The 17479-nt window shown below is 48.3% G+C and overlaps 1 protein-coding gene across 1 annotated transcript in view; it reads right to left on the bottom strand.

Annotated features, from left to right (window-relative positions):
* LOC148453722 (uricase-like) overlaps window positions 1-13991 on the bottom strand; it is a 187955-nt gene extending 173964 nt beyond the window's left edge. Inside the window, exon 1 of the mRNA XM_088461813.1 lies at window positions 13890-13991. Coding sequence (XP_088317939.1) covers window positions 13890-13895 — 6 coding nt within the window. The 5' untranslated portion in view covers window positions 13896-13991. The remainder of the gene's footprint in view (window positions 1-13889) is intronic.
* Window positions 13992-17479: the final 3488 nt, after the last annotated feature.

Here is a 17479-nt window from a genome sequence, read left to right as displayed (position 1 = left end):
TGCAGACACATAAGAGACAGTCTCAGGGACCTATCACAGGAAGCGCAGACACAGGAGACAGTCTCAGGGACATATCACAGGAAGTGCAGATACACAAGAGACAGTCTCAGGGACACATCACAGGAAGCGCAGACACAAAAGAGACAGTCTCAGGGATATATCACAGGAAGCGCAGACACACAGGAGACAATCTCAGGGACATATCACAGGAAGTGCAGACACACAAGAGACAGTCTCAGGGATATATCACAAGAAGCGCACACATACAAGAGACAGTCTCAGGGACATATCACAGGAAGTGCAGACACAAACAGGAGACAGTCTCAGGGACCTATCACAGGAAGCGAAGACACACAAAAGACAGTCTCAGGGACCTATCACAGGAAGTGCAGACACAAGAGACAGTCTCAGGGATATATCACAGGAAGCGCAGACACACAAGAGACAATCTCAGGGACATATCACAGGAAGCGCAGATACACAAGAGACAGTCTCAGGGACATATCACAGGAAGCGCAGACACACAAGAGACAGTCTCAGCGACATATCACAGGAAATGCAAACACACAAGAGACAGTCTCAGGGACATATCACAGGAAGTGCAGACACACAGGAGACAGTCTCAGGGACATATCACAGGAAGCGCAGACACACACAGGAGACAGTCTCAGGGACATATCACTGGAAGTGCAGACACACAGGAGACAGTCTCAGGGACACATCACAGGAAGTGGAGACACACAGGAGACAGTCTCAGGGACAGATCACAGGAAGTGCAGACACACAATAGACAGTCTCAGGGACATATCACAGGAAGTGCAGACACACAGGAGACAGTCTCAGGGACCTATCACAGGAAGCGCAGACACACAGGAGACAGTCTCAGGGACCTATCACAGGAAGCACAGACACACAGGAGACAGTCTCAGGGACATATCACAGGAAGTGCAGACACAGGACACAGTCTCAGGGACCTATCACAGGAAGTGCAGACACACAGCAGACAGTCTCAGGGACCTATCACAGGAAGCGCAGACACACAAGAGACAGTCTCAGGGATATATCACAGGAAGCGCAGACACACAGGAGACAGTCTCAGGGACATATCACAGGAAGCGCAGACACACAGGAGACAGTCTCAGGGACATATCACAGGAAGCGCAGACACACAGGAGACAGTCTCAGGGACATATCACAGGAAGTGCAGACACACAAGAGACAGTCTCAGGGACATATCACAGGAAGCGCAGACACACAGGAGACAATCTCAGGGACATATCACAGGAAGTGCAGACACACAAGAGACAGTCTCAGGGACACATCACAGGAAGCGCAGACACACAAGAGACAGTCTCAGGGACACATCACAGGAAGCGCACACACACAGGAGACAGTCTCAGGGACACATCACAGAAAGCGCAGACACACAAAAGACTGTCTCAGGGACATATCACAGGAAGCGCAGACACACAGGAGACAGTCTCAGGGACATATCACAGGAAGCGCAGACACACAGGAGACAGTCTCAGGGACATATCACAGGAAGCGCAGACACACAGGAGACAGTCTCAGGGACATTTCACAGGAAGCGCACACACACAAAAGACAGTCTCAGGGACATATCACAGGAAGTGCAGACACACAAGAGACAGTCTCAGGGACATATCACAGGATGCGCAGATACACAAGAGACAGTCTCCGGGACATATCACAGGAAGCGCAGACACACAAGAGACAGTCTCACGGACCTATCACAGGAAGCGCAGACACACAAGGGACAGTCTCAGGGACCTATCACAGGAAGTGCAGACACACAAGAGACAATCTCAGGGACATATCACAGGAAGTGCAGACACACAGGAGACAGTCTCAGGGACATTTCACAGGAAGCGCAGACACATAGGAGACAGTCTCAGGGTGATATCACAGGAAGTGCAGACACAAGAGACAGTCTCAGCGACCTATCACAGGAAGCGCAGACACACAGGAGACAGTCTCAGGGACACATCACAGGAAGTGCAGATATACAAGAGACAGTCTCAGGGACATATCACAGGAAGCGCAGACACACGAGAGACAGTCTCAGGGACATGTCACAGGAAGCGCAGACACAGGAGACAGTCTCAGGGACACATCACAGGAAGCGCACACACACAGGAGACAGTCTCAGAGACATATCACAGGAAGCGCAGACACTCAAGAGACAGTCTCAGGGATATAACACAGGAAGCGCAGACACACAGGAGACAGTCTCAGGGACATATCACAGGAAGCGCAGACACACAGGAGACAGTCTCAGGGACATATCACAGGAAGCGCGCACACACACAAAAGACAGTCTCAGGGACACGTCACAGGAAGCGCGCACACACACAAAAGACAGTCTCAGGGACACATCACAGGAAGTGCAGACACACAGGAGACAGTCTCAGGGACCTATCACAGGAAGTGCAGACACACAGGAGACAGTCTCAGGGATATATCACAGGAAGTGCAGACACACAGGAGACAGTCTCAGGGATATATCACAGGAAGTGCAGACACACAGGAGACAGTCTCAGGGATATATCACAGGAAGCGCAGACACATAAGAGACAGTCTCAGGGACCTATCACAGGAAGTGCAGACACACAGTAGACAGTCTCAGGGATATATCACAGGAAGCGCAGACACATAAGAGACAGTCTCAGGGACATCACAGGAAGCACAGACACACAAGAGACAGTCTCAGGGACCTATCACAGGAAGCGCAGACACACAAGAGACAGTCTCAGGGACATATTACAGGAAGCGCAGACACACAAGAGACAGTCTCAGGGACCTATGACAGGAAGTGCAGACACACAGGAGACAGTCTCAGGGACATATCACAGGAAGCGCAGACACACAGGAGACAGTCTCAGGGACATATCACAGGAAGCGCAGACACACACAGGAGACAGTCTCAGGGACATATCACAGGAAGCGCAGACACACAGGAGACAGTCTCAGGGACATATCACAGGAAGTGCAGACACACAGGAGACAGTCTCAGGGACATATCACAGGAAGTGCACACACACAGGAGACAGTCTCAGGGACATATCACAGGAAGCGCAGACACACAAGAGACAGTCTCAGGGATATATCGTTGGAAGCGCAGACACATAAGAGACAGTCTCAGGGATATATAACAGGAAGCGCACACACACAAGAGACAGTCTCAGGGACATATCACAGGAAACGCATACACACAAGAGACAGTCTCAGGGACCTATCACAGGAAGTGCAGACACACAGGAGACAGTCTCAGGGATATATCACAGGAAGCGCAGACACATAAGAGACAGTCTCAGGGACATCACAGGAAGCACAGACACACAAGAGACAGTCTCAGGGACCTATCCCAGGAAGCGCATACACACAAGAGACAGTCTCAGGGACCTATCACAGGAAGTGCAGATACACAAGAGGCAGTCTCAGGGACCTATCACAGGAAGTGCAGACACACAAGAGACAGTCACAGGGACATATCACAGGAAGCGCAGACACACAAGAGACAGTCTCAGGGACATATCACAGGAAGTGCAGATACACAAGAGACAGTCTCAGGGACATATCACAGGAAGTGCACAAACACAGGAGACAGTCTCAGGGACACATCACAGTAAGCGCAGACACAGGAGACAATCTCAGGGACATATCACAGGAAGTGCAGATACACAAGAGACAGTCTCAGGGACATATCACAGGAAGTGCAGACACACAAGAGACAGTCTCAGGGACATATCACAGGAAGCGCAGACACACAAGAGACAGTCTCAGGGACCTATCACAGGAAGATTTGGCCATTGACTCTCTTCACACCTTCACACCTTCCATCCTGGTCTCACTGGAATGCACTTCAAAGAAAGCTTTGTTACACAAAGGGTTTGACCACTATCATAAGTCAGGACAATTAACATATCACTTCCTATGTCAGGAGGGTAATCCCCAGTACAATAATATACTCTTAAACCATATTCCTATAAGTGCATAGCCTATTAAATATATTCTGCATCATGCACTAATGCATTGCAGATCAGCTGCAGTGCATTACAGCAATACAAATATATAGACTTTAATACAGTTTATTATAAACCATGTGCAGTGTGCTTTTACACTGTGTCCTCACTGGGACTGTAACTGTTTCAGTGCTGGTCGCAGTGGCTCCCAGCGTGCAGCCACACTATAGCTACACTCCCCCAGTGCAGCAAGTCCAGGCCGCTGCATATAAAACATTAAAAACACACTTATTAACACTCAGCACGTAGCGCAGAGTATACATTTACAATGGGCGCCTGGCGCCTTTTTGTCCTTTTAAAAATGGTGGCACAGCACAGGGGTTAACCCCTTCAGTGCTGTGGCAGCCATTAACCCCATGTGGCCTGCCTCCAGCCACACTTCTCCACGCCCCTCAAGCGGGCTACCAGTGAGCCATGTCCCAACGATTTGGCTCCTGGTCCCGTAGTCTCTTGGGGGGGTTCGGCTCCGGCCTTGACAGTTCATCCATATTGCAGTGAGCCTTTCCTTGTCGGTGCACAATGTCCAAATAGTAACACTGAAGTCCAAGGCTCCACCACAACAGTCTGTCAGTTTCCCTATTAGGGGGCCGGTTGCACAAATAGTGCTGAAGGTGGTCCAATGCCAAAACAATTGCCAACCACTGTGTTCCAGTTGTGGCATACCCCACCTCCCACCGTAGCAGTATCCTGCTCAAACAAGAAAAGGGTGCTCCTGCCCTTATGGCTCCTCCTGGCTCCGTACTGCTCCCAGTCCGTGCAGTGACGCATTGGTTCGTACCATAATGTCCTGGTCCTGAAATTGCACCATCTGCATTGGAGCTAGTACCGGAGCCTCCTTCAATGACTGGAATGCCAACTCACAAGCGGGTATCCAGTCCACTGACTTGGGAAGTCCCTCCCTGGTCAACTCTGTAAGGGGTGTCACTACAGTACTAAAGTCAGGGACAACTCGTCTGTAGGGCCTTACAGTTTCTAAGGTCAGTACCTGTCTTGGGGTTGTGGTCCGGTGACAGTCTCTGGTTGCCTCTACCCCCACTGGTCTGGGCCTAACCCTGTCTCCCCCCACTAAATACCTCAGGCACTGCACCTCTGTCATCTCCACCTGGCATCTGTCTGTACTACCTGTCAGACATGCCGTACCTACCCTGTCACCTAGGATTTTTCTCACCACCTCGTCCGCTACCCGTTCCATAGTGATGGCGGACAGATCACCAGCCTCTGATCTCCGTGTGACATCCACCAGGGGTAGGCTGCTTGTCTTCCCCGATCTACTTGGCACAAGCAGGGGACCTTGCTCCCTAACTGGCCTGTCTCCTTCTACCTTCCTGGCTACCCTGTACCTTAACCCTTCCCGCCGTGTCACACTCACTGCCGCTATCCCTGAAAGGCCGCTGCCAGCTTGGCACGATATGCCTTCCAGATATGGGTCAGCAAGCTGAGCTTCCCTGAACTCCAGTCTGGGGCCCTCACTTCCTTCTAAGTAGGGACATTCTACAGGGGGATATGGGTTGGGATCGCGAGGGTCAGTCTGGTTGAGGTCAGTCAAAGGGTAGTCAGCGTGGTCACTCATACTCACCGCCGGAGTTGGCAAACCACTAGGGACAGGAGCATCACGGGGCACCCCCACAGGATCCAACGAGCCGGAACCAACATCCTCTGCATTGCTAGGGGACGTAGGCATACCAGAGGCAAAAGGAATGCTGGGTAGATGTGCTGATCCAGCAGCTGTAATCTTTTCCTCTGGGCTGGTTGATGCTGTGGTAAGCTGCGCTGGCAGTTGTCTAGCGGCTGTGGTATTTTCCTCTGGGCTGGGTTGTTCTAGTGTAGTTGATGTAAACTGTGATCTGGAAACTTGACTCCAGGCGATGGCGTCAGCAAACGTAGTAACGATTCCACCACCAAGATCATTCCCCAGGACCACATCGGTTGGAAGGCCATCCATGATGGCAACATCCCTCAACTCTGGGCCAGCTCCCCAGTCCAGGTAGACTCTCGCCACAGGTACCTCCCGCTCCATTCCACCTGCCACGGTCACTTTGGTAGTGCTACCTGGCAGTACTGTGGCAGGATCAATAAGGTGGGGGCTCACTACAGTGATTGAGGCCCCAGAGTCTCTTAATCCTTGTCCCTACAGGGGCCCCACTTGGACCGTCTGCAGGTGCTGCCACATATTTTGGGGTGGCCCCTTGGCCATGCAGGTGACTCTCTCCATAGAGTTCACCTGATTCTCCCCACACTCCATTGGACTGACTGGAGTAGGAACAGTCTCTTTGGGCTCACCTCCCCGGGTCAGGCAAGCAAGCTGGGCTCCAGCACTCGGATTTGGGGCACGAGTCTGGGGTGCTTGGGGTGTGGGACAGTTCATCCTCAGATGTCCAATTTTCACACAGTCATAACACTTCTTGTCCAGTCGAGGCCCCGGTGGCCTCTGATGATTTGCAGGGACAGGGCGGGGCGATTGCTAGCCAAGAGCACCCGGGTTGGAGGATGCACGCTTTGCGGGGTGATGAGCAGAAGAGGGGTGTTCCCCTGGTTGTAAAGTCCACTGGGGTCAGCTGCTAGTTGGGCGCTTCTGCCCTTGTGGCCGAATTGCCACATACTTGTCTGCCAACTGGGCCACCATCATCAAGCTTGGTGGCTCCCGGTCTAGCACCCACTCCTCCACCTCTGGAGCGCACCTGCGGTAGAACTGCTCTTGACACAGCAGATCAATCAGTGCGTCCCAGGTAGTGGCACCAGATCCCTTCACCCACTTCACCACGTACTGCCTCAGCTGAGTGGCGAACTACTCATGGGTGCTGGTATGGTTCTTGGGCAAGTCCCGGAACTTTTACCTGTAGGACTCAGGAGTGACAAAGTATTGCTGTAGGAGGGCCCTTACGACTTCGTCATAGTCACTGCAGTCCTCGGTGGCCACTCCCCGATAGGCCTCCAGGGCCTCTCTGTGCAGTGTGGGCACCAGGTGTCTGACCCACTCCTGCTTGGGTAAATCGTGTAGTTTACAAGTCCTTCCAAATACTTGCAAATGTCCATCAATGTCCCCATCACTCTCTGCAAACTTAGCAAACTGTATATGATCTCATCCCGGTACAGCAGTCAGCAACGGTGCTTGGGGTACCACGGCCCGTGGTGCCTGCTCGTCATGCCATATCCAAATGATTAGCATACATTCTTGTTCCATTGCCTTTTCTCCCAATTCTGCTAGCCGCTCCGCTAGGGAATCCATTCGTTGGGATCCCTGCCATACTGGGGAATGCTGAGAAACATAATTGCTGCAAGAGGGGGCGGGACTTGTTGCTCTCATCACGTTCTGAGGGGCGCACTTTCCACCTCCGTCTGATGCAACTCCATTCCGCTGTAATCAGCCATCCTGCGTGCTCTCTTGAACTGCAGTTACTCCTCTCCTGAGTAACTCGGCTTCTCTCGTCGGGTGACCGAAAAAGCCGCCTGGGATTATCCCACTGCTTTGCCAGCAGATGTGACCGGACGCCTTTCGCCTAGGCCGGCCCTGGTCACGGGTTAGTGCTTTTGGACTCCCACTCACCGTCAGTGACCGCCTGTCACTGACTCCGCCCACTGCGCCGTGGGCGTTTAACGATGCTGCCACCACCAAACTCTACCATCGGCGTTTGGAACCGCTTTTTATGTACAATCGGGCTCCTGCCTCGGCACCTGGAACCGCTTCTGCTGCGTATGCGTTTGACTAGCTGCGGCCACACCCCCTGATTTGTGTCGGCTGATTCCTCCTGATCCCTTGCAATGGATCAGGTCTGCACAGTAGCTTGGTAGAGGGCTTGAACTTGGAGACACGGAGCTCTTACCCAGAACAGTCGGAGAACGTAATAGCGTTTGGCGAAATTCTGATGGTCGCAGGATTGAGATACAATTGAAGTCAGGCAAACGGTGTTTTATTGCTCAAAGTCTTAAAGAAGACTCAACCTTCCGAATGAAGGGAAATAATCAGCGTACAGGATTCTTATCAAGTCAGCAGTTCTTCTCCTCAAAGAAGTTACAGGGTTGTAAAAAAACACAGGCTCAAAGGCCCTGTATATATAGTCAGAACACATAATACAGCATGGTGACATCCACCCACAGTAGGCCTTGTAAACCAATCAGACCATCTATCCCAAATATAATTACAACTCACATTCCACAGGAACTGGTAATTTACTTTCATCCTTTGATACATTTATCACACAGTGACAACATATCTATGTAGAATAACCAGTAATAGTATTCGCTTTCGTCTTCCTGCAATATTCAGGAAATCAGGAAACAAACATTTTTTTCCCCAGAAGTGCAGACACACAAGAGACAATCTCAAGGTCGTATCAAAGGAAGATTTGGCCATTGACTCTCTTCACACCTTCACAACTTCCATCCTGGTCTCACTGGAATGCACTTAAATGCACCCCTGTACATGACCATAATACACATCTATTACACTGTATACAGACATATGACACTACACCCCCAACATGACCTGACCGCTGTACATGACCATAATACACATCTATTACACCGTATACAGACATAAGACACTACACCCCCAACATGACCTGACCGCTGTACATGATCATAATACACATCTATTACACCGTATACAGACATAGGACACTACACCCCCAACATGTCCTGACCGCTGTACATGATCATACTACACATCTATTACACCGTATACAGACATAGGACACTACACCCCCAACATGACCTGACCGCTGTACATGATCATAATACACATCTATTACACCGTATACAGACATAGGACACTACACCCCCAACATGTCCTGACCGCTGTACATGACCATAATACACATCTATTACACCGTATACAGACATAGGACACTACACCCCCAACATGACCTGACCGCTGTACATGACCATAATACACATCTATTACACCGTATACAGACATAGGACACTACACCCCCAACATGTCCTGACCGCTGTACATGATAATAATACACATCTATTATACCGTATACAGACATAGAACACTACACCCCCAACATGTCCTGACCGCTGTACATGATCATAATACACATCTATTACACCATATACAGACATAGGACACTACACCCCCAACTTAGCCTGACCACTGTACATGATCATAATGCACATCTATTACACCGTATACAGACATAGGACACAACACTCCCAACATGGCCTGACCACTGTACATGATCATAATACACATCTATTCCACCATATACAGACATAGGACACTACACCCCCAACATGACCTGACCACTGTACATGACCATAATACACATCTATTACACCGTATACAGACATAGGACACTACACCCCCAACATGTCCTGACCACTGTACATGACCATAATACACATCTATTACACTCTATACAGACATAGGACACTACACCCCCAACAAGGCCTGACCACTGTACATGATCATAATACACCTATTACACCATATACAGACATAGGACACTACACCCCCAACATGTCCTGACCACTGTACATGATCATAATGCACATTTATTACACTGTATACCGTCATAGTACACTACACCCCCAACATGTCCTGACCGCTGTACATGATCATAATACACATCTATTACACCGTATACAGACATAGGACACTACACCCCCAACATGACCTGACCACTGTACATGACCATAATACACATCTATTACACTCTATACAGACATAGGACACTACACCCCCAACATGACCTGACCGCTGTCATGATCATAATACACATCTATTACACTGTATACAGACATAGGACACTACACGCCCAACATGGCCTGACCGCTGTACATGATCATAATACACATCTATTACACCGTATACAGACATAGGTCGCTACACCTCCAACATGACCTGACCGCTGTACATGACCATAATACACATCTATTACACCGTATACAGACATAGGACGCTACACCCCCAACATGACCTGACCGGTGTACATGACCATAATACACATCTATTAAACCGTACACAGACATAGGACGCTACACCCCCAACATGACCTGACCGCTGTACATGACCATAATACACATCTATTACACCGTATACAGACATAGGACACTACACCCCCAACATGGCCTGACCGCTGTACATGATCATAATACACATCTATTACACCGTATACAGACATAGGACACTACACCCCCAACATGTCCTGACCGCTGTACATGACCATAATACACATCGATTACACCGTATACAGACATAGGACACTACACCCCCAACATGTCCTGACCGCTGTACATGACCATAATACACATCGATTACACCGTATACAGACATAGGACACTACACCCCCAACATGTCCTGACCGCTGTACATGACCATAATACACATCTATTACACCGTATACAGACATAGAACACTACACCCCCAACATGTCCTGACCGCTGTACATGATCATAATACACATCTATTACACCATATACAGACATAGGACACTACACCCCCAACTTAGCCTGACCACTGTACATGATCATAGTACACATCTATTACAACATATACAGACATAGGACACTACACCCCCAACATGACCTGACCACTGTACATGACCATAATACACATCTATTACACGTATACAGACATAGGACACTACACCCCCAACATGTCCTGACCACTGTACATGACCATAATACACATCTATTACACTCTATACAGACATAGGACACTACACCCCCAACAAGGCCTGACCACTGTACATGATCATAATACACCTATTACACCATATACAGACATAGGACACTACACCCCCAACATGTCCTGACCACTGTACATGATCATAATGCACATCTATTACACTGTATACCGTCATAGTACACTACACCCCCAACATGTCCTGACCGCTGTACATGATCATAATACACATCTATTACACTGTATACAGACATAGGACACTACACCCCCAACATGACCTGACCACTGTACATGACCATAATACATATCTATTACACTCTATACAGACATAGGACACTACACCCCCAACATCACCTGACCGCTGTACATGACCATAATACACATCTATTACACCTTATACAGACATATGACACTACACCCCCAACATGACCTGACCGCTGTACATGACCATAATACACATCGATTACACCGTATACAGACATAGGACACTACACCCCCAACATGTCCTGACCGCTGTACATGACCATAATACACATCTATTACACCGTATACAGACATAGAACACTACACCCCCAACATGTCCTGACCGCTGTACATGATCATAATACACATCTATTACACCATATACAGACATAGGACACTACACCCCCAACTTAGCCTGACCACTGTACATGATCATAATACACATCTATTACACCGTATACAGACATAGGACACAACACCCCCAACATGGCCTGACCACTGTACATGATCATAATACACATCTATTACACCATATACAGACATAGGACACTACACCCCCAACATGACCTGACCACTGTACATGACCATAATACACATCTATTACACCGTATACAGACATAGGACACTACACCCCCAACATGTCCTGACCACTGTACATGACCATAATACACATCTATTACACTCTATACAGACATAGGACACTACTCCCCCAACAAGGCCTGACCACTGTACATGATCATAATACACCTATTACACCATATACAGACATAGGACACTACACCCCCAACATGTCCTGACCACTGTACATGATCATAATGCACATCTATTACACTGTATACCGTCATAGTACACTACACCCCCAACATGTCCTGACCGCTGTACATGATCATAATACACATCTATTACACCGTATACAGACATAGGACACTACACCCCCAACATGACCTGACCACTGTACATGACCATAATACACATCTATTACACTCTATACAGACATAGGAGACTACACCCCCAACATGACCTGACCGCTGTCATGATCATAATACACATCTATTACACTGTATACAGACATAGGACACTACACCCCCAACATGGCCTGACTGCTGTACATGATCATAATACACATCTATTACACCGTATACAGACATAGGTCGCTACACCCCCAACATGACCTGACCGCTGTACATGACCATAATACACATCTATTACACCGTATACAGACATAGGACGCTACATCCCCAACATGACCTGACCGCTGTACATGACCATAATACACATCTATTACACCGTATACAGACATAGGACACTACACCCCCAACATGGCCTGACCGCTGTACATGATCATAATACACATCGATTACACCGTATACAGACATAGGACACTACACCCCCAACAGGACCTGACCGCTGTACATGACCATACTAAACATCTATTACACCGTATACAGACATAGGACACTACTCCCCCAACATGACCTGACCGCTGTACATGACCATAATACACATCGATTACACCGTATACAGACATAGGACACTACACCCCCAACATGATCTGACCGCTGTACATGACCATAATACACATCTATTACACTGTATACAGACATAGGACACTACACCCCCAACATGTCCTAACCGCTGTACATGACCATAATACACATCTATTACACTATATACAGACATAGGACACTACACCCTCAACATGTCCTGACCACTGTACATGATCATACTACACATCTATTACACTGTATACAGACATAAGACACTACACCCCCAACATGTCCTGACCGCTGTACATGATCATAATACACATCTATTACACCGTATACAGACATAGGACACTATACCCCCAACATGTCCTGACCACTGTACATGACCATAATACACATCTATTACACTCTATACAGACATAGGACACTACACCCCCAACAAGGCCTGACCACTGTACATGATCATAATACACCTATTACACCATATACAGACATAGGACACTACACCCCCAACATGTCCTGACCACTGTACATGACCATAATACACATCTATTACACTGTATACAGACATAGGACACTACACCCCCAACATGTCCTGACCACTGTACATGATCATAATACACATCTATTACACTCTATACAGACATAGGACACTACACCCCCAACAAGGCCTGACCACTGTACATGATCATAATACACCTATTACACCATATACAGACATAGGACACTACACCCCCAACATGTCCTGACCACTGTACATGACCATAATACACATCTATTACACTGTATACAGACATAGGACACTGCACCCCCAACATGTCCTGACCGCTGTACATGATCATAATACACATCTATTACACCGTATACAGACATAGGACACTACACCCCCAACATGTCCTGACCACTGTACATGATCATAATACACATCTATTACACCGTATACAGACATAGGACACTACACCCCCAACATGTCCTGACCGCTGTACATGATCATAATACACATCTATTACACTGTATACAGACATAGGACACTACACCCCCAACATGTCCTGACCGCTGTACATGACCATAATACACGTCTATTACACTGTATACAGACATAGGACACTACACCCCCAACATGTCCTGACCGCTGTACATGACCATAATACACGTCTATTACACTGTATACAGACATAGGACACTATACCCCCAACATGTCCTGACCACTGTACATGACCATAATACACATCTATTACATTCTATACAGTCAGGAAACTAATGGTGACCAGGGTCTCTATAAAAGTGTGTTTCATCATAAAGGATATGCTTTTTGCTGCCTATTGGGGTTTAATTTGTGGTGTAGTAATTTCATGTTTAGGAATTGTATTGCTGTTTGTATTGTGCTGTCTTAGGGGATGGCTGTGTAATCATAACCTAACTGTTAATTGTAGACAAAACCCTCCTAAAAATGTATAGACACAAGAAGGACCTCTGCCCGGTTACCTGCATTCCGGACCTGACCCTGGATCCCAAGTAGAGAGAGGTAATCAGGTGTGTGGAGCCAGTACAAATAGTTGAATCGCCACAGGCCACGGTGAGACGTGTTGTGACTCTGAATACCTGTCTGCAGGTCATTGGAGAGTTACAGGATGAGCTACAGGAGACTGGAAATACAGGTTTTAGTAAAACAAGTGATGAGAACTGATGGTAAGGGCTTGTGTTAGAGAACCAGAAAATTAATATCTTAGACAGAACAACAGCTTATGTTGTGGACGTGGTAAATAAGAGAAATAACAGGAGGGAAAGGAAACTATCTATCCCTGCGAGAGGACGCACCTGATACACACTGAGACATGGGACAGGCTGCAGGGCTTCTGGTGCCTGGGACTAGGAATCTGAGTATGAGGAAGGTTGTGAGGGAGAGTAAAGACCCATTGGGACCCCAGATGATAGATGAGAGTTAGAACAAGAGACCACAAGGGATGATACAAGAGGACGTGTCAAAATCACAGAAGAAACGCTGCGGAGAAATTATCGGATTTAGCGAGGAAGCCTCGTCAGATCCCGGGAGGAAACATGTTATTCTGGATTTTGCCGGACGCAGTGACTGGCTCGCGCACGCGCACTGCGAAGCATACGCATGCGCAGACGGGCGACCATCGCTCATAGCGAGCGAACGCAGCTTAGCGTCTGGGTCTGAATCAGGCCCAGTGCCTTTATTATATATGAATTACATGTAGCCTGGGTCTAAACCATCAAGGAACTAGTGATTACACTTTCCAGATCAGGGGTGGGGAACCTTTTTTCTGCCTAGGGCCATTTTGATATATATATAACATTATTTTCGGGCTCGGTACAGGCCACGCCCCCTCCATATGACGTCACATGTGGGGCGGGCCACATTCGCCTCTGATTACAGCAATGCCCGGAGCATCCATTGGGAGAGGTGCTTCTTCCAGCTTCTTGATTGCACAAAAATTGGGAAAAGTTACCCTTTATGTAGCTCAGCTCCTGTACAGCTGGCACTGAGTGTAACGCTCTCTTTGCATTTAGATGTGACAGCGCCACCTTGGTGGACAGTAGGTTCAACTACAGTCCCCATCAGATACTACTACCTGGCATTTCAATTGCACAGCCTTTAAAATTGATAGGTAAATGACTATACAGTATATAATATAAGTAGCTTTAAATTCTGAACCAAAGCAGGGAATTATTGTGTATCAGTGTTTGTAGACTGTCCTCTCACAATGTGTTACTTGATTACTGACCTTTTGTTGTGTCAGGAGGGTGTTGGCCGGGTTGGGTATGAAATCCCGGCTGTCACCCATAGGAACAAATGGTAAGTGTTTTCCTAACCCTCCCTCCCCGTGTCTAACACTAACCTCCCTCCCCGGTGCCTAAACCTAACCTCTCCCTCCCCACACTCTAAACCTAACACCACCGCCCCAGTGCCTAAACCAAGCCTCCCCCTCCCCATACCCTAACACTCTCTCCTTGGCGCCAAACCCTAACCCTCCCACTAGTGCCTAACCCTAAGCCCACACCCTAACCTCCCCCTAACACCCCGATACTTACCTTCGGGATACTGACGGTCAGGATACTGGTGCCGGGATCCAGACCTTTTGGAATTTCGGCGCCACCATTTAGGCCGCCAGCATCCCGCACGCCGGAATGCCGACTACATTGGCGGTGGGGCAGAGACAGTGTAGACACCTGGTTGTGGCCATTCTTATTAGTTACTATTAGGCTGCATAGATGAGGCTGCTACAACAAGAGTGCTTACATTCCAAGTGCTCAGTCCAAAGGGTTGTTAGAATTTTTAAATTGAAGCCGGCGTTACTCAGGAGGAGACAAGGAGAAACGCCATCAGCAATCTCTACTTCTAAAGCCGCATACACACCTAACGCTATGCTCTGTGAGCGATATCGTTAAGTGTTTCCCCTGCACTGCCAGGCTCAATGTTACTAACGATATCGTTCAGTGACGGCACCTCCCTCATCTGTGTACTTTCAGTACGGGTGATGAAAGACATCGTTAATGATATTGTTCATATTGTCCAACTTATCGTTTAGTGTGTATGCTGCATGAGAACTGCTTTCAGAGGGGATGTAATTGGGTAGGATAGCTTATGGAGGATATGTGTGTGCTGTATAGTGGAGATGTAATTGGGTATAATAGCTTATGGAGGATATGTGTGTGCTGTATAGAGGGGATGTAATTGGGTAGGATAGCTTATGGAGGATATGTGTGTGCTGTATAGTGGGGATGTAATTGGGTGGGATAGCTTATGGAGGATATGTATGTGCTGTATAGAGGGGATGTAATTGGGTAGGATAGCTTATGGAGGATATGTGTGTGCTGTATAGAGGGGATGTAATTGGGTAGGATAGCTTATGGAGGATGTGTGTGTACTGTATAGAGGGGATGTAATTGGGTAGGATAGCTTATGGAGGATATGTGTGTGCTGTATAGAGGGGATGTAATTGGGTAGGATAGCTTATGGAGGATGTGTGTGTGCTGTATAGAGGGGATGTAATTGGGTAGGATAGCTTATGGAGGATGTGTGTGTACTGTATAGAGGGGATGTAATTGGGTAGGATAGCTTATGGAGGATGTGTGTGTGCTGTATAGAGGGGATGTAATTGGGTAGGATAGCTTATGGAGGATATGTGTGTGCTGTATAGAAGGGATGTAATTGGGTAGGATAGCTTATGGAGGATATGTGTGTGCTGTATAGAATGGATGTAATTGGGTAGGATAGCTTATGGAGGATATGTGTGTGCTGTATAGAAGGGATGTAATTGGGTAGGATAGATTATGGAGGATATGTGTGTGCTGTATAGAGGGGATGTAATTGGGTAGGATAGCTTATGGAGGATATGTGTGTGCTGTATAGAGGGGATGTAATTGGGTAGGATAGCTTATGGAGGATATGTGTGTGCTGTATAGAGGGGATGTAATTGGGTAGGATAGCTTATGGAGGATATGTGTGTGCTGTATAGAGGGGATGTAATTGGGTAGGATAGCTTATGGAGGATATGTGTGTGCTGATTCGGCTGCCAGTGGCAATGGAGGGATCAGAGCAGGTATTGTAGATGAAATAGTGTCTACCATACGTGTGTCACTGTACCTTCAGCCACAGGTACGTCTTCACAAGGGCCCGGTCTCGCTAGGGAAGATGCGGGCCAATTGGACCTCCCCGAGGAGTAGTGGGAGGAGGCGGGTTCAGGGGAGTGTGGGGAGGAGTGGTGGGAGGAGACGGGTTCAGGGGACTGTGGGGAGGAGTGGTGGGAGGAGGCGGGTTCAGGGGAGGAGTGATGGGAGGTGGTGGCAGGAGGCGGGTTCAGGGGAGTGTAGGCAGGAGTGGCGGGAGGAGGCAGGTTCAGGGGAGTGTGGGGAGGAGTGGTCAGAGGAGGCGGGTTCAGGGGAGGAGTGGTGGGAGGAGGCGGGTTCAGGGGAGTGTGGGGAGGAGTGGTGGGAGGAGGCAGGTTCAGGGGAGTGTGGGGAGCAGTGGAGGGAGGTGGGTTCAGGGGAGTGTGGGGAGGAGTGGTGGAAGGTGGTTCAGGGGAGTGTGGGGAGGAGTGGTGGGAGGA

Source organism: Taudactylus pleione, unplaced genomic scaffold (genome assembly GCF_031769625.1).
Source record: "Taudactylus pleione unplaced genomic scaffold, aTauple2 ptg001106l, whole genome shotgun sequence".
In the NCBI taxonomy this organism is placed as follows: Eukaryota; Metazoa; Chordata; class Amphibia; order Anura; family Myobatrachidae; genus Taudactylus; species Taudactylus pleione.
Note: the sequence above shows the minus strand (reverse complement) of the source record. Positions and strands in the feature narration are given on the sequence as shown.